The sequence below is a fragment of the Monodon monoceros genome, unplaced genomic scaffold, assembly GCF_005190385.1.
Source record: "Monodon monoceros isolate NGI ecotype Baffin Bay Population unplaced genomic scaffold, NGI_Narwhal_1 Super_Scaffold_19, whole genome shotgun sequence".
Lineage (NCBI taxonomy): Eukaryota > Metazoa > Chordata > Mammalia > Artiodactyla > Monodontidae > Monodon > Monodon monoceros.
The window spans coordinates 33,862,185-33,885,551 of record NW_021703775.1 but is presented as its reverse complement, the minus strand read 5'-3'; the positions used below and the strand labels follow the sequence as shown (position 1 = coordinate 33,885,551).

General features: G+C 37.5%; 1 protein-coding gene across 1 annotated transcript in view; it reads left to right on the top strand.

The window, feature by feature from the left end:
* ACTR2 (actin related protein 2) overlaps positions 1 to 23,090 on the top strand; it is a 35,329-nt gene extending 12,239 nt beyond the window's left edge. The window contains exons 3-9 of the mRNA XM_029232016.1: positions 467 to 682; positions 4,354 to 4,426; positions 7,547 to 7,683; positions 9,025 to 9,174; positions 12,816 to 12,961; positions 17,024 to 17,156; positions 20,348 to 23,090. Coding sequence (XP_029087849.1) covers positions 467 to 682; positions 4,354 to 4,426; positions 7,547 to 7,683; positions 9,025 to 9,174; positions 12,816 to 12,961; positions 17,024 to 17,156; positions 20,348 to 20,518 — 1,026 coding nt within the window. The 3' untranslated portion in view covers positions 20,519 to 23,090. The remainder of the gene's footprint in view (positions 1 to 466; positions 683 to 4,353; positions 4,427 to 7,546; positions 7,684 to 9,024; positions 9,175 to 12,815; positions 12,962 to 17,023; positions 17,157 to 20,347) is intronic.
* Positions 23,091 to 23,367: the final 277 nt, after the last annotated feature.

Genomic DNA, 23,367 nt, shown 5'->3' with positions numbered 1-23,367 from the left:
TCATTTTGATATTTAGTACAAAGAAATGTGCTGCATGCATTGAGCATTTTTCTACAAGTTTTTTTTTCCCTGATGTGCTATCTCACATATCACAGGCCTTATTTTTTGAACATTTGAGCAAAAGAAACAGATGAAACCTCATACAAAACCCTCCAAAATATGAAAATGTGGGGTTTATTTGTGCTAATGCTCTTCTTTTGGAAACATATGTATTAAAGGTAAGGTCAATTTATTGATTTAAACCACGCTGTACATAAAAATTTACTATTCATGATTAAGATTTGCAAGGCATTGTTCATGAAAGAAAAGACCTTTTTAACTTGTGGAATGAAGAACTTTGTCTGAAAGTGCCAGAAAGATTAAAATTAATTATTCCCAAGTTTTCCAAAATATTATGGGAGGATAATTTTCTGAAGGTATTTTATACAAAAATTTGGTCTAAAGCTTTGATATTATAATTTTCTAGGATCTTATGGTTGGTGATGAGGCAAGTGAATTACGCTCAATGTTAGAAGTTAATTACCCAATGGAAAATGGCATAGTACGAAATTGGGATGACATGAAACACCTGTGGGACTATACATTTGGACCAGAGAAACTTAACATAGATACCAGGAATTGTAAAATCTTGCTCACAGAACCTCCTATGAACCCAACCAAAAACAGAGAGAAGATTGTAGAGGTAAGTTTTTAGATGGGTTGCACACATATGTGTTTCTGTGATGTGATGTTAAAGCACATGTTTTTTCTTTTATCTTACCGTTGTCCTTAAGAATAAAGGGAATAAGAATAATTGTTATTTTCTCCCAGATCCTATTTATTGAGCACCTAACTATGTTAGTCATTACTTATAAGTAGAATATACCAGTAAACAAAGCGAAGTCCTGCTGCCATGGAGTTTATCCTCTAGCAGGGGAAAATGGACCAAAAGAGCAAAAAGTGAGTTAATTGAATGGTTTGTTAGAAGATAATAGATGCTAAAGGGAAAAAAAAGAGTAGGTTAAGGGGGATGGGGAATGTAGGAAGGCTGCGTTTTTCATAGAATGTGGTAGTATGTGTCTGTGAGAAGGTGATATTTAAACAAAGGGAGTTAGCCAGAATATATTTGGGAAGAGCATTCCAGGCAAAGGGAGTAGCCAGTGTAAAGGTCTTGAAATGGGAGCAAGCCTGGCATATTAGAGAGTCAGCAAGGAAGCCAGTGTGGGAGAGCAACAGGAGACGAGGTGGGAGAAGTAATGGGGCAATCTAGGGCCATGTAGGCTCTAATAGGGAATTAGATTTAAACTCCAAGTGAAATGTACAAGGAAGGGACGTGCTCAGATTTAGGTTCCTGTGGCTGCTGTGTTGAATGTAGATAGAACATAAGGAGGCAAGGGTACAAGAGAGACCAGTTTGGAGACTTTTTCAGTTACCTAAGCACAAGATAATAATGGCTAGGATTAGGGGTAGTAGCAGAGAAGGTAATGAGAAGTGGCCAGATTGTGGCTCTGTTTTGAAGGTAGGGCCAAAATATATTCTGATTTCTTAGATGTGGGTAATAGAGGGATAACGGCAAAGATTTCGCTTGAGTAACTGGAGGATGGGGAAAGACTGAGATAGTAGAAGAGGATTTGGGAGGGAAATGGATCAGCAGTCCAGTTTTGGACATGTTAGGTCTTCATTAGACATCCAAGCAAAAATGTCAAGTAGATGGTTATTAAGATCAAGTTCAGGAGAAAAGTCTGGGACTGGGGATAAAAACTTGGGAGAGTCATGAGGATATAGATAATATGGTTCACCAAAGAAGTGATAGTAGACAGAGGTGAGAAAGCGAAAGGCCAGGGAGATAGAGGAGAGCTGGGAAAGGAGGTTGAAACGGCTAATGAGGTAGGCAGTTACAGAGAGCAGAAAGTCTACATTCTTAATAGTTTAGATAGGTAACTTTTCAAGGTTGTCTTTCATTTTGTTATATATGAGATAGAAACCTTTAATTGCTTTGTATTTTAGTAGCTTTCCAGATACTACTTAATGTAAATATCTTGTTTTACTCAGTGGCTATCTTTAGATGTTTATGGAAATTTTGGAAGAGATATAGAATTTTTATATTAAGTGTTTTAAATTTTTGAGATCATGGTTTTAGCTACAGAATCCATATCATTTCTTATGGTTCGTATTTTATTACTTTTTTCCCCTAGCCACCCCTAAAACTATGAAAGATGGGCTTTATTGTATTAGCTCATATTTTAATTGCATTTTACACTTTCTGGGGTTTTTTTGTTTTTGTTTTTTGCACGGGCCTCTCACTGTTGTGGCCTCTCCTGCTGCGGAGCACAGGCTCCGGACACACAGGCCCGGTGGCCATGGCTCATGGGATGTAATTTCTATGTAATTTCTCCGCGGCACATGGGATCCTCCCGGACCGGGGCACGAACCCGCGTCCCCTGCATCGGCAGGCTGACTCTCAACCACTGCGCCACCAGGGAAGCCCCATTTTACACTTTCTGAATGGTTTACAATCACTAATACTTTGTGATGGATAAGTAGTCATTTGTAATTGCTATTTATTTTTAGCAGTTCATTACAAAATCAGAGTGAAGAGATATTTTTGCATTAAATCAAAAGATTACTACACAAGGAAACCTTTCGGAAAGTAACACAATACCAGAATGAAAACCAAGTTTTCTTTCAAATGAAAAGTTAGGGAGATGACAGGTATAGTGTCATCCACTAACTAGCTATTTGACTAGGACACATATTTTTTTAATCTGCAAAAATGACAAGAATTAGTCTTACTGCACTCTAAGGTCTCATCTTTAGTTTAATGCTCTTTTTTACTCATGAGTGCAAATTTGGCTATGATTGATAATGCCCTACTTCAGTCTCATCCAGAAAGTTGTATTAGAACTACAGATACTTTTTAATGATCTTATAAGTAAAAACAAATTCTAACAGACTGTCAAGTTGATAAATGCAAATACAGTTGACCCTTGAACAAGGCAGGGTTAGGGGTGCCAACCCCCCTCGGTCAGACATTTGTGTATAACTTTACATTTGGCCCTCTTTATTCCAGTTCTGCATCACTGAATTCAGCCAATCTCGGATCATGTAGTGGTATAGTATTTATTTACTGAAAAAAACCTGCAATTAAGTGGACCTGCGCAGTTCAAACCTGTGTTTTCAAGGGTCAACTGTATAGCATTACTCTTCCATTTTCATCCCTGTGGTGGGGGAATAAAGGATGATGGAGTAGAATACTACTTAGAATATCTAGTTGCTTAATTGATGAGTATGTGTTTCAGAGATGTAAAATTTATTTATGTATGTATTTCAGAATTTTTTTATTTTTTTAATTGAATTTTATTGAAGTATAGTTAATTTACAATGTTGTGTTAGTTTCAGGTGTACCGCACAGTGATTCAGTTTTGTTGGTTTTGGTTTTGTTTTTGGCTGCACCACGCTGTATGAGGGATCTTAGTTCCCTGACCAGGGATCGAACCTGTGCTCCCTGCAGTGGAAGCACGGAGTCCTAACTGCTGGACTGCAGGGAATTCCCCAGAGTTGTAAAATTTAAATTCTGTATAATTCTTATTGTGGTCAGTTGTAAAATTTCTAAATATGAGATATTCATAGCGGTAGTCAGCACTGCCAATCAAGGAATGCTCAGTGTAGATGACAGAGAAAATCCTATAGGATGTTCCCAGCCAACCTGCACTACAGAGAATGAGCATGGTTGGGAGCAGAGAGGGCATGAGGGAACTCCTCCCTGCAGTGTACCTTGGCAGAGAGTGGAACGCAGCCTTGGCTCCAGTGGGGAGGGCAGGCTCAGCTGCTGAGCATTCAGGATCTGCCAGCATTCAGGAGTTGCTGTGTTTATTTTTGTTTTCCTGCCCTACTGTTTTATTACCTTTTTTTTTTTTTTTTTAACTGCTGGAGGTAGAGCCACAGTCTTTCTTGGCCCAGGTTGAGGGAGAGGGATGCGAAGGTAAGCAGTTAAGCAATTTCTATAGTTTGTCTTTAAATTAAAAGATATTTCCTTTAAGGGACATCAGTTGAGAAGAAAGGCTTGTTCAAAAGCAGAATGCTTTCTTTCACTCTAATTAGCCATTAACTAAAACACTCAGAAATCTTTGCTTTGTAGCACTTATGAAATGCTTGGGGACTTAGTGTGTATTCAAAAATCTGTCCCCCAAATTGGAGCTCTGTGACAGCAGGACTTCAGTAGAGGCAAAAAGAGCTAAAGAGAATGGAGGATTCTTTTGGGTTCTTTGATTCTATTTTGGATAGCTAATCCACTCTGACCATCAAGAAACCTTATACATACTTACTATGTAATTTCTAAATACTAATTTTTTCCCTTTCCTTTTGCATTTTCAGGTAATGTTTGAAACTTATCAGTTTTCTGGAGTGTATGTAGCCATCCAGGCAGTTTTGACTTTGTATGCTCAAGGTAGGTGAAGCTTAACTTTTAGTATAATCAGTTCAGCAAATATTTATTAAATATGTTTGATGTCAGAGGAGTTTGATTTTTCGGTAAGTTGTAAGTCCCAGAAGAGCACAATATATATGTATTTATATTTATTCAAATATTTTAAATATTTATTCAGATATTTCCACAATTTCTAAAATTTGTCAAATAAAATATACACATTTTTATTTTCTTTACTAAACAATGAAAGACTTAGGAAAAAGAAACTTCTCAATTTTTTTAAAAGTAGAAGGTTCCCTCTTTTAGGCTATTTAAAGTAAAAAATGTTTTATAAAGTGGAGAATGAAAATGGAATTTGTCCTCAGAATTGGCAGTTAAAAAAAATAGAGCCAAAATGTTAGTATAAATCATGTTTGTCAAATACATAATAGATTAAATACAAAGGAAAAGGCAGACATTTGAGAGTGCCTTCCTAACTTTTGAGGTGGATTTAATGGAGGGGAGCTACTGTGTTTTCTTGGTACTGCCGTTAGTAACTGCCTTGCTGTCCATTGGGAATAAAATAGTAGCCATGTAGGGAGAACTCTTTATATCCTGATGGTCTTATTGAGAACTTAAGGGGCCATCAGATATGTGCTACAGAGTTTGTTAGGCACTTAAAATGTAAAGATGCCTCAAGGACTTAGAATCTAATGGGGAAAAGATACAGAAATTGATTCAGCATGTCAGAGAAGATTTCTGAAGGAGGTGACAATTAAGTCTCAAGCCTTAGTACTTAAGCAGTGTATGACAATACCGTTGACCCTTGAACAATGCTGGTTTGAACTGCATGAGTCCACTTATACATGAATATTTTTTAATAGTAAATACTGCAGTACATGGTCCATGGTTGGTTGAATCTGGGGATGTAGAGGAACCATGGATGCAGAGGGCCAATTATAAGTTATATGCACGTTAACCCCCGTGTTGTTCAGGGGTCAGTTGTACTTGGGAAACTAATATTGTAGTGATCCATCTGATTCTACACGTGCATGAGTAAAAATCACTTTTCAAAATACATACTGGGTTTTTAAACTGTCTTTACTACTACATATAGATACTAAGAAAGTACTTGGGGAGAATTAAATTTTTAAATAGGCTTTATTCATTCACCAAGTGTAGCATGTGCCTCGATTTCTGTTTAGTGCAGAGGATGTGGCAGTGAGTAGAGTAAGCTACTCCGTAAGCTACGTGTGGTCTGCTTGTCCTTCAGGCAGTTACAGCCCAGCTGTGAGTGATTAGTGCTTGTGTGCACCTAGGTAATTTTGTTTCATTTTTTTTTTAAAGTAAATTTCAGGAATTATTTTAGAAAATACTTTGGAAAAATAGATATTAAAAATTTTGAATCTAAGCTTTGAAATTGGTGATAATAGTTGCATTTAGGGAGTGGGGATGGGACACTTCTGCTGAAATGATATTTTGTTTTAATTGAATGAAATTTACCTTAACAGATTTTTCTACCAGTATTCATAAATTTATTTCTGTCCAAGGAGAAGATACCCTCTTTTAATTCCTGATACTTAGCTATTTTTGCTTAACTGTTGAATTCTTAATTTTAAGAAATCATAGTCCAGTAATACTAATCAAAAGAACTCTAAGCCGTGGAAAAATTCTCCTTCTTAAACAAGGTGACTAGTGCTAACCAGTTAAACCAAAAAAAGTAAGAAGCAGCATTCGGAGCCAGGGAAGGTTTTTGAATAAGAGAGAGGTAACACAGTGATTCAGGAAAGTATGTTTGACTGCATTTTGCAGACAGGATTGAGGGGAATAACAAATCATGGAGTCTGGGCTGGAAGTTAAAGTGGTCAGGGAAGGTATAAATGGAAAGGTAAGAACTAGATTGAGCTTTAAAGAATCCTTAGGAATGAAGTGGAAAGAATGAATAATCCAGTGACAGAAGGGTGTGGCACTGGAATCCGGTCAAATACGTAAGGGAAAGGCCAGTATGTAACCTAGTGGGAGTGTAGAAAATAAGGTGAGGTTGGATGGGAAGGTCTATTGGGAAAATAAAATATGTAAATTGCTGCTTTAGTTGATATTACTGGGAGTATTTTTGAATTAATGATATTGTGGATTCTTCTTTTTTACAATAGAAAGTCTCTTGTTTAAAAGAATGCAACCTTAAGAGGCAGTGTATGATTTTTATGAAACTTAAAAAATCAGTCAAGGAAAAACAGATTATATCAACTTCAGTAGGAGGTGGTTTGAATAAACGTATTCCAAGATAAATCAGTTACTTAGTGCATAATGAGAAAGAGGGATGGGACAGGGATGGGACAATGATAAAAGAATGCTTGAGCAAATTGTAGATAATGCATATTCTGGTTAAAATTTTTTTTGTTGTTAAAAATATTATTAGACTATTAAAAACTACTAGAAAACATGAGTCAGAAAAAGTTTTGTCTTTCCTGAATTAACCCTGACACAAAAGGTGAAACAGTAATTTGCAGCCATTTATAGTTTTAAATAGCACTTATGAGAAACAAGGCAGCTTCTTTGCTGTTTTTTAAGAGGTTTAACTGACATTGTCTTTTGGTTTCTGGTGAATAATTGAAATGATCCTTCGGCTAGTCAAGATGAATTGTTCTCAGATTTCTAGCTATCTAGTATCAACAAATTTTCCAAACACAGTTTTGTCATATGACAAAAATAATAATAAAGAACTAGATTATTTCAACAGGTTCACTATCAACTTGTGTAATATTTACCTTTCACAATGGTTTTCCTAAAAGTTATCCATGATGCTCTAGAAAATTTTACTTTAAGGGAATTCAGGGATCCAGATTAAGTTGGAAGGAAAAATAAAGACCATGTTGTATTTTTCAGTCCTAGGTCTGAAAAATAGTCCTAGGGCTATCTCCTGGGGTAGCCCATGATTAATTAGACTAAAAGTCTCACAGGAGGCATGTGAGAGAACACTGACTTTAGTGTCTGTGTGTTCGAAATAAGCTGCAAAATAAGCAAATAATAAAGAAATGCTGGCTTTTAGACCATTCTGGTTGGTGACGTTTCTAGTTTGGTTTCTTTACCAATATTTGAAATTTGCTGGCTTTGATTTTTCTGATTTGGCTTTTTATTTACAACCTCATTGCTCTTCCACAGGCTTATTAACTGGAGTAGTGGTGGACTCTGGAGATGGTGTGACTCACATTTGCCCAGTGTATGAAGGCTTTTCTCTCCCTCACCTTACCAGGAGACTGGATATTGCTGGGAGGGATATTACCAGATATCTTATCAAGGTAAGCAAAAAAAAAAAATATATCATAGAATTAGATTTTGTAGTTTTGTGTGTACCAACTTAACACAAAATTAAATGTATCATCTCAGGATTCTAGCTAATCTGCACCACCAGAGGAGTGGCCCAGTTCATTATTCATATAAAATCCATGAGATTCACACACGTGATCTCTTGTATACTAATGAGAGTTCATCATTACATAATTATATTTACTATTCCCAAGGAATGGGTAGAGAGGTATTTCAAAGATGGAGGAAGACTCTAAAACTTCCTTGAACAACCTAGGCAACCTTTCTGCCATAAGACCTTCCTTTGAACAGGTGGATGATAAAGTGTACTTGTGAATATAATTAGTTATAATTTTCTTTAAAACATTGCTGGATAAAGTATATAAGGCCACTATTTGGAGGCATGTGGGTTTTTTGTAATGTGGAAAAAAAAGGTTTAGAATGTTGTCTGTACCAGAATTCTGTAGTTAGTGTATTCTCTCCAGGTCAGTCAGTGGCTCTCAGTTGGGGATAATGCTACCCCCCAGGGACATTTTGCAGTGTCTGGAGACATTTTTTGGTTGTTACAGCTTTGCAGGAAGGCTGCTAAACATCCTACAATTAACAGGGCATCCCCTGCAACTAAGAATTGTAAGGTCCGATATGTCATTGGTGCTGCTGTGAAGAGACTGTTCTAGGATGAAATCTGTGCAATAAATTAGGTTGCATTAAGTCTTCACCTTGACATTGGGTTCCTTTAATCTCATTTAAAGTAATAATAAGATTGTTAATGAGAATTATAATACTCTCATTCTAAGCCAAAATTCTACTCGAAGGTGACTACCAAAGGAGTGCCCAAGGGATTTCTTTTGAACATAAGCACAAAGATAAGGGGATTTGTTTTCTTAAGTTTTTATATGAAAATGTTGTTTATGATGCATATTATGTGGGTTTTTTTTTTTTTTAACAAATGCTATTGCCCATCTAATATGTGTCAGACATAATAGAAGTTAGGGATAAAACTTTGTTAAGACCTGGGGTATTTCATGAATACGGTATTGACTGAGCAAATTGCAGAATTACAGGAGTCCAGTGTAAAATATTATTTATTAATAGATATTTTGCTCATTTTGGCCATTTATTATTCATGAACTGTTAATTCTGTCTCTCTGTGAAACTGAAATATAAATCCTATTATGGCAAGTAATATTCCCATTTCTGAAATAGTAAGAGCTAAGGCTTCACTGCCCATTGCATTTGGTATTGATGTGACATATTTAGAGAGCATTAATCGCTTTTGCAGAGTTGAACTCATTCAGATTACTTGTGGATTTACTGCTATTTTTTTGTACCAGCTGCTTCTGTTGCGGGGCTACGCCTTCAACCATTCTGCTGATTTTGAAACAGTTCGCATGATTAAAGAAAAATTGTGTTATGTGGGGTATAATATTGAGCAAGAGCAGAAACTGGCCTTAGAAACTACAGTATTAGTTGAATCTTACACAGTAAGTATTTCCAGTGTATAATATATATGTGGTTTTAAAATGGACAACTTTGGCTATTGGTGTATGCTTAAGGAGGTTTTCTTGGAATCCAGTATTTTTGGTTTGGGTTGTTATAATATGTATATGTGTGATCTTTAATGTCTTTCTACATTATGATTCTATGATTTAATTATTTTAGGATACCGTATAACATGAAATAAGGCAAGAATCATGTATTGCTTTTCTACTTTAGGATGCAGTTAGATGTGAGATATTATTTTGAGATTCTAGTACCTGGAATAGCATTTTTTCAGGATGGGTTTCACGTAATGTTATTTCTGTGAGATGTTAATAGGTATTTCACAAAAATTAAAATGGGGGCTACATTTTCAGGTAAGTTTGGGAGAGAGTTGATTTCACTTTATTAAAGGACTTCTCAGAGCCTTTGATATGCTGATTTGTACATGACTGCAGTAATTCCTCAGCATTTCATGGGGCTGGTGTTCTGAGATACTTTGGGAAGTGGTCATCCTATAGGATGGCTTTTATAATTCAGTAGGTGGCAGTCTTCCTGACTTAGTATTTTCTTAATGAGATGTTCAAAACAAATGTTAACTTGAAATTGAAACTGATGAGACTTAGAACCTAGTTATAGTTTACACTAGGGGAGTTGATCCTCCCTGAATTTTTAATGTATTGCTGTCTTTAAGTCTGTCATTCATCTGGGTATAAAGTACTTCCACATTGCATCTTTGATCAATGCATCTGGAGACATTTTTTGGTTGTTACAGCTTTGCAGGAAGGCTGTTAAACATCCTACAATGAACAGGGCATCCCCTGCAACTAAGAATTGTAAGGTCCAATATGTCATTGGTGCTGCTAGGATCTAGTAGTTATTAAAATGAAATTGAGTGATAGGCAATAAAAGCAAGTATTCTTAAACCATTTGATTCATGTAAACTCAACCTATCACAAATGTGTACATAATAGTCATTTAAAAAATAATTATAGGGACTTCCCTGGTGGTCTAGCAGTTAAGACTCCGTGCTTCCATATGGATGGCTAGTGGGAAGCTGCTGCATAGCACAAGGAGATCAGCTGGATGCTTTGTGATGACCTAGAGGAGTGGGATAGGGAGGGTGGGAGGGAGGATCAAGAGGGAGGGGATATGGGGATATATGTATACATATAGCTGATTCACTTCGTTGTACAGCAGAAACTAATACAACATTGTAAAACAATTATACGCCAATAGAGATATTTTAAAAAAAAAAGAAAAACGGTTACCAGGGGATAAGGTGGGGGAGGGATAAATTGGGAAATTGGGATTGACATATACACACTACTATATATAAAATAGGTAACTAATATGGACTTACTACATAGCATAGGCTACTCTATTCAGTACTCTGTAATGACCTATATGGTAAGAGAGTCTAAAAAAGAGTAGGTATATGTATATGTATAACTGGTTCACTTTGCTGTACACCTGAAGCTAACACAGCATTGTAAATCAACTGTACTCCGATAAAAATTATTTTTTTAAAAATTGGAAAAAAAAAAAAAGACTGCGCTTCCACTGCAGGGGGCATGGGTTTGATCCCTGGACGGGGAACTAAAGATCGTGTATGCCACATGGTACAGCCAAAAGAAAACAAAAACAAAAATAAATGAATAGGGACTTCCCTGGTGGCACAGCGGTTAAGAATCCACCTGCCAATGCAGGGGACGTGGGTTCGAGCCCTGGTCCGGGAAGATGCCACGTGCCGTGGAGCAGCTAAAGCCTTGAGCCACAACTACTGAGCTTGTGCCAGAACTACTGAAGCCCGTGCGCCTAGAGCCCGTGCTCTGCAACAAGAGAAGCCACCGCAATGAGAAGCCCGCACACCGCAACAAAGAGTAGCCCCCGCTCGCCGCAGCTAGAGAAAGCCCGCACACAGCAGTGAAGACCCAACGCAGCCAAAACTAAATAAATCAAAAAGAAAGAAAAAAATAATTATAAATTTTTATAAGTTATATTGTTTAATTTTAGAAGATACTGATCCAAATAGTCAATAAGTCAATACTTTGCAACTTAATGATCTCCAGATTTGCTCTGGGGATTCTTTCCTGAAGCCTTCTTGGCAGTTACCCTAGATTTATAATTTGTCACCTGCCTGACTTTGGAAGAAAGTGTCATGAGGCAGAGGATAAGGGAACTAGAAGTGTAAGACATATTTTATTTATTTATTCTCCTTTCTCAGAGAGTTTGAGGTAGGTTACAAAAATACATGCAACAAATAAACAGTGAACTGATGAGTAAATGAAGAGGGATAAGAGTGGACAAATAAAGGAAAGGGTAAGATTTGGTGCAAAGAAATGGGAAGCATACAGTTTTAACAGTTCCAAGAGGTAGTTCCTAGGGTCGGTGACCCCAGGCTGGCCTGCAAATAGAGCTTTGAGAAGAGCCACGCCATCAGAGGCTGGAAGGGCCAGGTACAGAGGTTTTGGTAACAGTAGTGTGCCATGTGAAGTTTTTCCATGTATCTTGGGGTGATTTCAAGTTTGGGTTTTAAAGTTTATTTAAGGGTAAATTTTGTTTTAGAGACATTGATGTGATTTATAAAAAGATAATTTTGGAGTGATTGCTTTGCACATACTTGTAAACAATCATAGCAAACGGGGGTAAATGTCTTAAGGAACTTGCTTCATGATGCTTTGTCATATTGGAAAGTCAGTTTTGGAATCTAAAGATAATTATTTTAATTATGTTATTTTAAACAAATATACTGTTAGAAATGTTAATGTAAAACTAATTCTGGTATGTCGTACAGAAATGTGTCCAATGCCAGCGTATACAAGCATGCTTGTCACTTAGGTCAATTCAGTGAATTGTGAGGGAGTTTTTGTTTAACATTTCTCATTTAATTAAATATAAACATGATGTAACTTAAGAGTTTTCTGCACAGGGTCATGTTGTAATGGTATCTGACCAGTTGTTTAAATCTCATTTTCTTAAAATTATATTTATTCATTATCATTTAAAATTTAATAGGACCTAGTAAGTAGGATACAACAGAATTGCCCAATAATTAGTCTAGGTCAATATTCTTTAAGTTTTCTTAATCATACAATTTTTTTAGATTAAATGATTTGACAGAAGTTTCACACGTGATATAAAGTGTTTTGATGACAAAATAATAAAGTTTCCCAGAGTAATTACTTGGTGAAGGAAATTACTTAAAATTTTTAATTGAATTTGTCTGTGCTCCATGGTAAAAATATCCATAAACTCACAAACGTGTTAAAATGATGAGCAACACTGACCCCAGCAAAAATCCAATTGCCATGGGCGATCAGTGCCACCTGTAGTGCTCACCTGCACACACCAGTGGACCATCACACACTCGTGCGTTGGCGAATCCTCCAAGAAATTCCTCCTATTTGGGGCCGTGACATACCATTTTAAAAGCAGAACATAGCATGATAATAAAAACAATTATTTTGATGTATTTAATTTACCTTTTTTGTCTTTTTTCAAAAATGTATTTTCAGAGAAATATATTGCTGATAATGATTTTGGTTCTAGAACAGGTGTTTATAAGCTTATAAGTACTAACATCTAAAGAGCACTAGGAACTTTTAAAATCTTTTGCTGATACCTGATTGTTCTTGGTTTCTAGCTCCCAGATGGCCGCATTATCAAAGTTGGGGGAGAGAGATTTGAAGCACCAGAAGCTTTGTTTCAGCCTCACTTGATCAATGTTGAGGGAGTAGGTGTTGCTGAATTGCTTTTTAACACAATCCAGGCAGCTGACATCGATACCAGGTACATTAGAAATTGTTGTTTCAAAGTTACTTATCAGAAATAGATGGAATAGGGCTTCCCTGGTGGTGCAGTGGTTGAGAGGCCGCCTGCCGATGCAGGGGACACGGGTTCGTGCCCTGGTCCGGGAAGATCCCACATGCCACGGAGCGCCTGGGCCCGTGAGCCATGGCCGCTGAGCCTGCGCGTCTGGAGCGTGTGCTCCGCAATGGGAGAGGCCACAACAGTGAGAGGCCTGCGTACCGCAAAAAAAAAAAAAGAAAAGAAATAGATGGAATATAAATAGCTAGAATGACCAAGTTGTCTGTTGTCTCACTCAGGTTTCTGATAGGATGACACTGGTTGTTGAACAGCATATATCATTGTGTCTCAGGTGCCTCTTTAATCTTACTTTGAAATAGTTTAAATGTTGAAAGTTGCGAGAATAGAATAGAGAACTCCTATACACGATCCAGTTTTCCATTTTACTGATTTTAACATTCTGCATGTTTGTGTGCTCTCTCTCTTTTCTTTCTTGAGCCATTTGAGTAGGTTGTATGCATAAGTCCTCTTTACTGCTTAATATTCACTTTGTATTTCTTAGGAATGAGGCTGTTCTCTTACAGCCACAGTGCATTATTGAGTTCTGGGGATTGATTGCTGACATACTTTTATCTACCATCTGTATTTCAGTTTTGTTCACTGTCCCAATAATGTCCTTTATACAGTTTTTCTTTTCTCCAGTAAAGGATCAAATCTAAGGTCACACATTGTATTTAGTCGTCATGTCTCTTAGTCACCTTTTATCTATTATAGTTCCTCAGTCTTTTATGACATTGATATCCCTGCAGAGTACAATTTGGGTTTGAATGTTTTCTCATGATTAGATTTAGATTGTGCATTTTTGGCTAGAACAGTACTTAAGTGATGTGTCCTTCTCAGGTTATCACATCCAGAGTGATGTCTGTTTGCTCCGAATTGGTGATATTGGTGTTAAACTCTTAATGAAGTTTCCTTTTTTCTCCACTGTGTACGTTTTCTTTTTTTTTCCTTTCCTGACTTTTAAGTAATTTGTGGGAAGATACTTTGAGACTGTGTAAATCTCCTGTTCCTCATCAAACTCTGGCCCCCACCCCTTTTGGCGTCTGTTGATGATTCTTGCCTAAATCCATTTTTATTGTGGTGGTTGCAAAAAGGTGATTTTTTTTCTCATTCTGTCATTCTGTATTTATTAGTTGGCATTCTAGCATAAAGAAGTCCTTTTCCTTTCTCCCTTGTTTTGTTTGTTGATTATCAGTATGGTCTCATGATTTTATTTGGTGGATTATAATTTATTACTGCCTTATTTCATTTTGGTGCTAAATTGTTCCTGATATCGCCTGTGAGAGCCCCTTCAAGCAAGCTGCTGTGTCCTTTGATGTGCCCTCATCTCTTTTTGAGCACATTCTACTTCATTCTGTTTTGTGGCACAGGATATTCCTGGCTCATCTTTAATTTTGTTTTCTGAATAGGTAGTGAAAACTATACAAAAAAGTATACTCAGAAGTATTACTCTCCCCACCCCTTGTCTTTCACCCTAGTCCTCCTCCCTCTTTTTTATTTTCTTGCACAAAAGGTAGCAGACTGTAAATACTCCTTTGCACTTTGCTTTTTTCACTTAATGTATTTGAAACAAGCTTTTTTTTTTAATGTCTAAAACTGCCTTCATTTTATACGGCAGGTTTTTATTATCCGTTTTATACACGTGTGTATGTATGTCAGTCCTAATCTCCCAATTCATCCCCTGCCCCGCCCCCGCTTTCCCTCCTTGGTGTCCACACGTTTGTTCTCTACATCTGCCACTTCCTAGGGGTTGTCCTTATTCTTTGTTCCAGTTGCATTCTTTTTTCCAGTGTGATAATGCAGTGATAATGCTGCATTTAATAACCTTGTGCACACTGTATCTTTGTATTGTTGGGCATATATATTCTGAAAAAATGTCTGGGGGGAATAGTTGGGTTGAAGGATAAATGTGTGTGGTTTTGTTATTGCTCAGTTCCCTTCTATGAAAGTTGTACCCTTTCTTTTTCCCACCAGTCATATATGAGGGCACCTGTGTCCCCAACAGCTTGTTCACACAGTTTTTCAGCATTTTACTTTTATGCCAAGTCTAATGAGTGAGAAATGATATCTTAATGTAGTTTTAATTTGCGTTTCTCTTAAGATTGAAGTTGAATATATTTTTCTATGTCTAGGGCCATTTTTATATCTTATCCTGGTGAATTATCTGTTCGTGGCTTTTGCCTGTTCTATGGAATTAAAAAAAATGTTTTCTCTCAGTTTTTGAAAAAGTTCTTTTTATATTAGCTCTGTGATATCTATTGCAGACAGTTTGTCATTTTTCATTTGTCTCTTATGGTGTTTTTGGCCATACAAAATTTTGTTTTTATTTAGTTATATAAAAAGATTTATAATCTTTTATTGCATCTAGAGTTTGAGTCATAGTTTAGAAAGCTCTCCTTTGTACTCAAGTTATTGAGAAATTCACTCAGAAGCATTTTATTAAGCAAGTGTTTGCCTACTTCTTTATTTAACCCTGAATGAAATAACCCCCTAATTTTTGTGGGCTGGCTGGGGAACAGGCTGGTAATGGAAATTAATAAAAATAGCAGTTGGCTTATAAAAAGCTATAAATCTAATGGAAGATGATCAAAAATCTCATCTAGACTTCATAATTATGATAAATTCTTATGGTAGGGATTGGGTAGATGCTTTTGTCCCTTGATTTAATGATCACTAATAGCAAAATTATATTCAAAGTGCATTCCTGTTGGTAGTGATTAAAGTTTTGATGTTCCTAAAGCAATGGAGTGAGGTTCAGTACCCTCTCCACGTTGCTAGCACTGGAAAGCAGCACAACTCAAATTTTGTTTTGCATGTCCTGTGTGTTGAAAGCATACATGTAAATGCTCATGGGGGGCTTCCCTGGTGGCGCAGTGGTTAAGAATCCTCCTGCCAGTGCAGGGGACACGGGTTCGAGCTCTGGTCCGGGAAGATCCCACACGCTGCGGAGCAACTAAGTCCGTGCGCCACAACTACTGAGCCTGCACTCTAGAGCCTGTGAGTCACAACTACTGAAACCTGCGTGCCTAGAGCCTGTGCTCGGCAACCAGAGAAGACACCGCAATGAGAAGCCCATGTACTGCAACGAAGAGTAGCCCCTGCTCGCCACTAGAGAAAGCCCATGCACAGCAACGAAGACCCAGTGCAGCCAAAAATAAATAAATAAAAATAAATTAATTTAAAAAATAAAAATAAATGCTCATGGGCACTTACCACATGTAGCTATACCTCAACAACTTAGTTTATGTCACACTCATGTGCATACTTCTGCAATTAAATACAATACAGAACTTCTTCTAGAAGCTAGAATTATAATAGCCTGAGCCTTTGAGAACCTGAAAGTAAGTAAAAACCTGGAAGTGAGCTTGAATGAGGCCAAAATGGATGTGACTTAGCTCCTGAGTTTTACTAGGAGAAGAGTTCCTCAGACCCTCACTTCAGATGATGTTACTTTTACTACATATGCGGTTATTTTAGATTTGATTATCTGGTATCATGACCAACAGCATATTTAAGGAAGAAAGCGAGGACTGCTCTAAGAAGCAAGCACATCAATCTAACCAAAAATAGTGGCTGACGGCCTCAAAGCAAAGGAGCAAAGCAAGAACTGGAATCGTGGTAGAATATGGTTAATTATAGTAAACAACCACATCTAAGTGGCTCCATGGAAGCACTGTGATAGCACAGTCCAAATACTGCAGGTTTGTAATGTAAACTGGTCATTACTAAAAGACTCAATTACATTTGCAAGAAAATGTTATGTGCTTTAGAAGTATTGTTATCAAAATGCTAATAATTTTATATATAAAGAGGGTTTATTATCTATTAACAGTAGTAATAGCAAACATTCAGCCTTGTGGTTTACATGTTGAATTTTATTTAATTCTCCCAGCAGCCACCTGAGGCTGATGTAAATAAAAGCAACTCTGAGATACTGTTTTCCTAATCTGAAACCCCTAATGAATACCTATTGTGTTTTTCTAGATCTGAATTCTATAAGCACATTGTGCTTTCTGGAGGGTCTACTATGTACCCTGGGCTGCCATCACGGTTGGAACGAGAGCTTAAACAGCTTTACTTAGAACGAGTGTTGAAGGGAGATGTGGAAAAACTTTCTGTAAGTATCAGTCAATAATCCAACTGTTAACATACTTTTAAAACCCTGTAAAATAGTTTGTGACTCTTGACAGCCACCAGAGGGAGCAAGAAGTCTTTCTAAACAAATTCCTAATGCAGTCTAGTATAGCCTTGAAGAGGTAGGAAGAGGTAAATGGTTCAAGATGAGCTTTGTCTCAGAGCGGTCCTAGTGCCGGGGCACCTCTGTATTCAGTGTATCGAGGCACCTGGGCCCAGGGTCAGATGTTTTGGTTCATCTGTAACAAACAGCCTGGAGCCAGAGGTGTCTGTAAGTATATGGGAAGAACCTGTTGTACTATGGGGAGAGAAAGACCCCTTTGGGTTTGTTTTTTTTTTACTTGTTTTTTTAATATGTAGTCAGCATTCAGTGCTACTCTTGGACTGTCTCATGTTTCTGACTGAGTTATTTTCTGGCTGTTTCTTGCATATGTCTTATCTCCCCAATCAGATTGTAAACAACACCGTGTCTCCAGTTCTTTTGCATCCCCGTCAACTATCATAGCTCTTGAAACAGACTTTAATTGGTAGTTGTTGGTGTGTAGAGTAGGAAGAAATTTTTAAACTAGTACGTAACAGTTGGTGGTTATTTGGCATTGATTTTTTTTCTACAAACCCTGGACTGTGTGAAGTATACTATACATACTATGCACTCAATTAAGAGTCGTTTAATTCTAAATTAATCTCTGAGGTTCATCTCACCAACTTTGATCAGTTTATGTAATGAGATTACATCCTACAGAGGGCTGTATGTATTAGAGACACTATGTCACATCTTTTATTTGTGACTCAAATTGTTTAAATTGTGTATGGACTCATACATTAAACAAATTAAAAGACTCAAAAGGAGCCATGTTGTCTAAGTACTTCACTCATTTGTCTGACTTTGAGTATACATATAATTTAAAATCAGTCTCAGATGATTATTTAGCAAGTGCTTCTTGAACTCCTTCTAGGTGCCAAACACTTGTCTAGATGGTGGGAGAAACAAAACAGTGGTGAACAAAACCAAAAATCCCCGCGTTTAGTCCATGAATAATATATCAGTAGTAATAAGCACTATGGAGAAGTCAGGTTAGGGGCTAGAGAGCGGGCAGTGATTGGGGGAGACGGTGTGCTCCTTTGTGTAGTGTGATCAGAGAAGTACTCCCGTGAGATAAGATAACTTTTGAGCAAAGACCTGAACGGAGTGAGCCAGTGGGCAGCCTGACTCTCTGGGGGGAAGAATCTTCCAGGCAGGAAGAGCCCCAAGTTGGTGGGAGTGTGCAGGAGTGGCTGGAGCAGAGTAAGCAAGGGCGGGGGCTGGGAGGTGAGCTCAGAAAGGTAGTCAGGATGTAAGTCTTATTCAGCCACAGGGAAGAGTTTGGCTTTCCTCCTATTGAGGAAGGAGGATCTTGTGCAGAGATGGTAGGATCTGACTTGTTTAAAGGATCATTAAGTCTGGGTGGTGAATAGATTGTTGAGGGAAGGGAGGAGGAAAGGTGAAATCACAAGACAGGTTAGGAGGCTCTGAGAGGAGGAAGGAGCTGGGAGAGGTTTATAAGATAGATGAGGAGGTGTGAAGTGGTGTCTTGCAGAGTGCAAGAGAGAAGAGAAATGTCACGGGATTGCCGAGCAGCACTGAGGGGCTCAGCTGAGGTAACGTTTAAAGCTAGATGTTGAGTTTCTCCGACACGTGTTCAGTTGCTTGAAGGCAGGGGCAGAGCAAGAGAGTTGATCACCCGAGTTGGTGTTCTGCCAAGTGAGGGAAAGACAGAATCACTGAGGATGATGTCAGGACATGGTGGAGAGAGCACGCACACGTGCCACAGAGCAGGTATGAGGAGGAATAACCTGGGCATCTGTAGCTGCCCTGGGCAAAGAGGGGTGGTGGATGGAATAGTCAGATAGGATGAGTTTCTGAGTGGCTGTGGAGTTGCATGGAGGAGGGAGAGAACAGTGAACAAGAATTATTGTTACCAACCTCCAGAGTTAGGCAGGTAGTGAGAGAGAGAAATAGCAGCCAGTTGAGAAAGCTGCAGGGGCAGTGGTGTCCTCAGGGGCTAGCCAGGTGTCCCTGAGAGCGGGGTTGCCAAACCATAGCCCTGGACCAAACCTGGCTGTTTTATAAAGTTTTTTGGAAAACAGCCAGACCCATTCTTTTGTCATATAATATGTTACCTATTGTCACATATTGTCTCTGGCTGCCTTTAGGTGTTGCCAGAGAGACCTGCAGAGCCTCAAGTACTTAGTCTCTGGTCCGTTGCAGAAAAAGTTTGCTGACCCCTGCCAAAGAGTAAAAAAGTAACTAGAACAGTTAGAACAGTAGGTTAGCCTCAGAATTAATAAGTAAACAGATGTTTTTCTATGTCATGTGTTATGACAGATCCTACGGTTCATTTATGTGATGTAAAGACAATGTAGAATGACATAGTTATTTTGAGTCTTTTTGTGGGATTTGTGACTTTGTAAATAAAACTGCTGTTTCATTTTGAGGTTTCTCTTTCAGCTGTTGACTGACCTACAGATGGAGGTCTTTGTTAGACAGTTAATAGTGGCTCCTGCTTGTCTTTAATTTTGGTTACTGTGTTCATTTTTTCCAACATCCTCATAATTTATTTTGACCGTATTAGGCCTTGTTTATTTTGAGAACATTTCGTTTGAATTTGAGAGAATAGAAAGTGACCTTTGCTTATAAGAAAAGAACTTAAAAAAATAAAAAATAAAAAAAAAAAAGAAAAGAACTTAAAGCTTACTCTATTGCATGGGACTACAATCATAGGGGCGTGAGACCTTGAAGAAACTATAGCAGTTCTCTTATCCCAACTCTTCATTTGACAGCTGGCCAGGTGATTTGCCCATTAGTGCGAAACCTGTCACAGGGCTCTGGTACTTGGGCTCTTGGTAGGGCGAACATGGAATTCATTGTTCAAATCAGGCTGCTTTTGAGAGTGACAAGGAGTGTAGTTAACGATGGGGCCACAGGTGTACATTGCAACTGTTCTAAGCACACTGGGATGGATGTGTGACCTGGCTGTGAGTTTTGGGCAAATTACAAAATTTCTCTCTCTAACTGAGGTACTTACATCACAGGACCTTTGTGAGAATTCAACAAGAGAATATAAGAAAAGTCATTTTCATAAAGCAGAAAGCACCATGCGTGTGACGTTTTATCATCTCCTCTTTCTCTTTTAGAAATTCAAAATCCGCATTGAAGACCCACCCCGCAGAAAGCACATGGTATTCCTGGGTGGCGCAGTTCTAGCGGACATCATGAAGGACAAAGACAACTTCTGGATGACCCGACAGGAATACCAAGAAAAGGGTGTTCGTGTGCTGGAGAAACTTGGGGTGACTGTTCGATAAACTGCGAAGCTGGTTCCCATCACGCCCCTAATGCTTTCTTTTTTCCTTTATTGCCAATCTTTGAACTCATTCAACTCCAGGACATGGATGAGGCCTCTCTGTGCCCTTTGACTGGAAAGGTCAGGTTTTATTCTGGTGTCTTGCAGAAGTTTTGTTAAATTTGTGTTGATGTGGGTAAATCTAACTGCTTAATTCCACCACTTCCCTGCAAACACTAGAGGGCCAGGATCCTGTCTGCTGCTCTGTTTCTCCTAAGTAGGCATTTAGATCATTCCTGTAGCCTTCCTATTTTCACTTTCCTGTTCTAATGCTGCTAGTTTTTAGTCTTTAGCACACTAGGTGGTATGCCTTTATTAGCATAAGAAAAAACAACTTCCACAGGAGCTTTTATGTGTTATTGGGGTAGGGTGGTGAGGGCTGAGTGGGCGGCTGCTGAACCCTTTGTAGCGTTTCCCCTGTGGTGCGGCGCTTTCTATGTTACTGCTGCAGCTTTAAGTACCTTAAAGCTTCTGGTATTAACATTTTAGGGAAATGGTAGGCTCAGAACTAAAGTGTTTGGGGTGGGGTTTTGCGTGGAGGAAAGGGGGGGGTTTGGTTTTATTTTTTTGATTTTTGAGCTTTTCTGCTCTGGGGTACGTAAGATGAACTTTATTTACAATACTTTGATTTGGCAGGTTTTCTTCTACTTTTGGTCTGCCTGGAACTATTTCCATATGCTGTAAAAAGCAAGTGTAGTGTCCCATTATTATGTGACTTAGGGATTTTTTATTTGTTTTTTAAAATCAACCAGATCAGCTGGGAGTAGACTCCCTAGAATCTACCAATGGAAAAGTAACATTGAAAAAAAGCTTTTGGAAATTTAAATTACAGACAAAAAGTGCTTAAGAGCTGGTATTTTTCTAAGTGCTTCTATTAATACCAGAAGCATTAAGGTAACCCAGTGCCAAGTACCATTCTTGCAAAATTCTTTTATATAACCGACCAGTGCTTATTTAATAAAAACAAGTAGATACATATAAATAATTACTGGCAGTAGGTTATAATTATTGGGTTAAAAATAACATTGAAATATGGGACTTGTGCCAGTTGGGTAATTTTCACTAGTTTTTTTTTGTTGCTATGTTTTCATTTAAAACCTGGAAGTGGAGTAAAATTTGACTATTTAAAATGTTGGCCAAAACAAATCAAGATTTAAATGCATATTTGTACTGAAAAACTAATCATAACTACTAAATCTCAGCCATCCTAAGCTTGAAAGAAGAATTGTTGGTATTTTGTAAATGTTAGCCGATCTACCTGTCAGGAAACCATATCTATGAATCCTGTTGGTATTGCTTGGTGTCTGAAAAAATATCAGATAGTACCCAGACTTGAATTCCTTCTAAATTTGAAAAATAAAGTAATAAGAAATTGTATCACTCTAAGTACAAAATGCACATTCTGGAGAAAGATGTTTTTCTTCATTTCAAAACATTCTTTACTAATAACGACTTTGAAAGAAGAAGCGTACTTTTTTGGGTGACTGAAATTGGAGAAGTTATTGGCTATAGCATCTCTTTTTTTGTGAAGAAACTTAAAAATCAGTTTATATGAAATAAGCAGCAAAAGAAGGTTAGTTTTAATTATGCAGCTTCTGTTAATATTGTGTATTTTTTGTCTGTTTTACCTCAATTTGAACAAGTAAAAGAAGTTCGCCTGCATGCTGGACATGCTTCAGTACACGTGAATAGCCTATGAATAACGTTTGTTAGATTTTAGGGACGTGGGTATCAGAGTCACTTTGGAATTCTAAAGTGTTCCTAAGTCATGTTCTTATAAATCCCCGCCACCCCAGCCTTTTGAATACTGAGTTGTTAAAGGACACAGATGTAGGACCAGTATCTACTAGTTGTTCATTTCAGGTAAATGGATTGACTTCTGACCTTTGGTCATGATTTTAAAATATGGGGGTAGAAGACAACAAAGAATGGGATAGACTCTTAAATAAAGCAATGAAAGCATTTGTCATTTGTCCCTTGAATGTAGAATTTGGTTTTAATTTTATAATTCTGCTAGCAAACATGACAGTTAAAATGATGTATTAATATATAGAAAGAGTATAGTTTTTAAATTACATTTTATAATTTTCCTATTCCAAGGTGAAATAACGCATTTAGTAATTTGGGGGTGGGGTGGGGAAGTATCATGTTTAATTGGAGTTGTCAGGTATGAGTCCCTCAGAAATTAAATTTTTTTCGGTTTTAAAAGAGATCTGATATATAGCTCTTGAAAACCTTTGTCACTTAAATTTCCAATAATTAAAATTCTTTTCTTTTAAAATTAGAATTGCCAATGCCTTGACCTTTGAGAAGGGTTTCTTAGAAATAGGTCCTGCATTTAAACTTTTTTCTTTAAAATGTGGTATTGGAAAAAAAAAATGTGGTATTGGATGTTAACTTTTACACAGTTCTGAGCACTGTCAACAATATTTGGAAAGTATTTTGAGAGATCAATGGAAAGTTAAACATTCTAAATTTAACATGAATACACTTCTTTTTGATTCAGAAAATAAAATCAGATTTTTCAAAGTAAATTTGAATTTTGTCTTTGTTTTTCCTCTTAATAGTATTTCTCTTTGGTTTCGTTTTCTTATTTTTATTCATATTTTCGTTTTTGCTAATGCAAGACGGATCGACAACTTTATGCTAGTTGTTAGGCAAAGTTCAGTTCAGTGACATTCTACTATATGACAAAAAATAATTTATTTTTGGTATGATCTTTATTTCTGATATGATTTTAAATACCTAAGGGGGGGAAAAAACCCTAGGAATAAAAGCAAATCACAGCTACAGCTCTGTTAGACTTTTTTC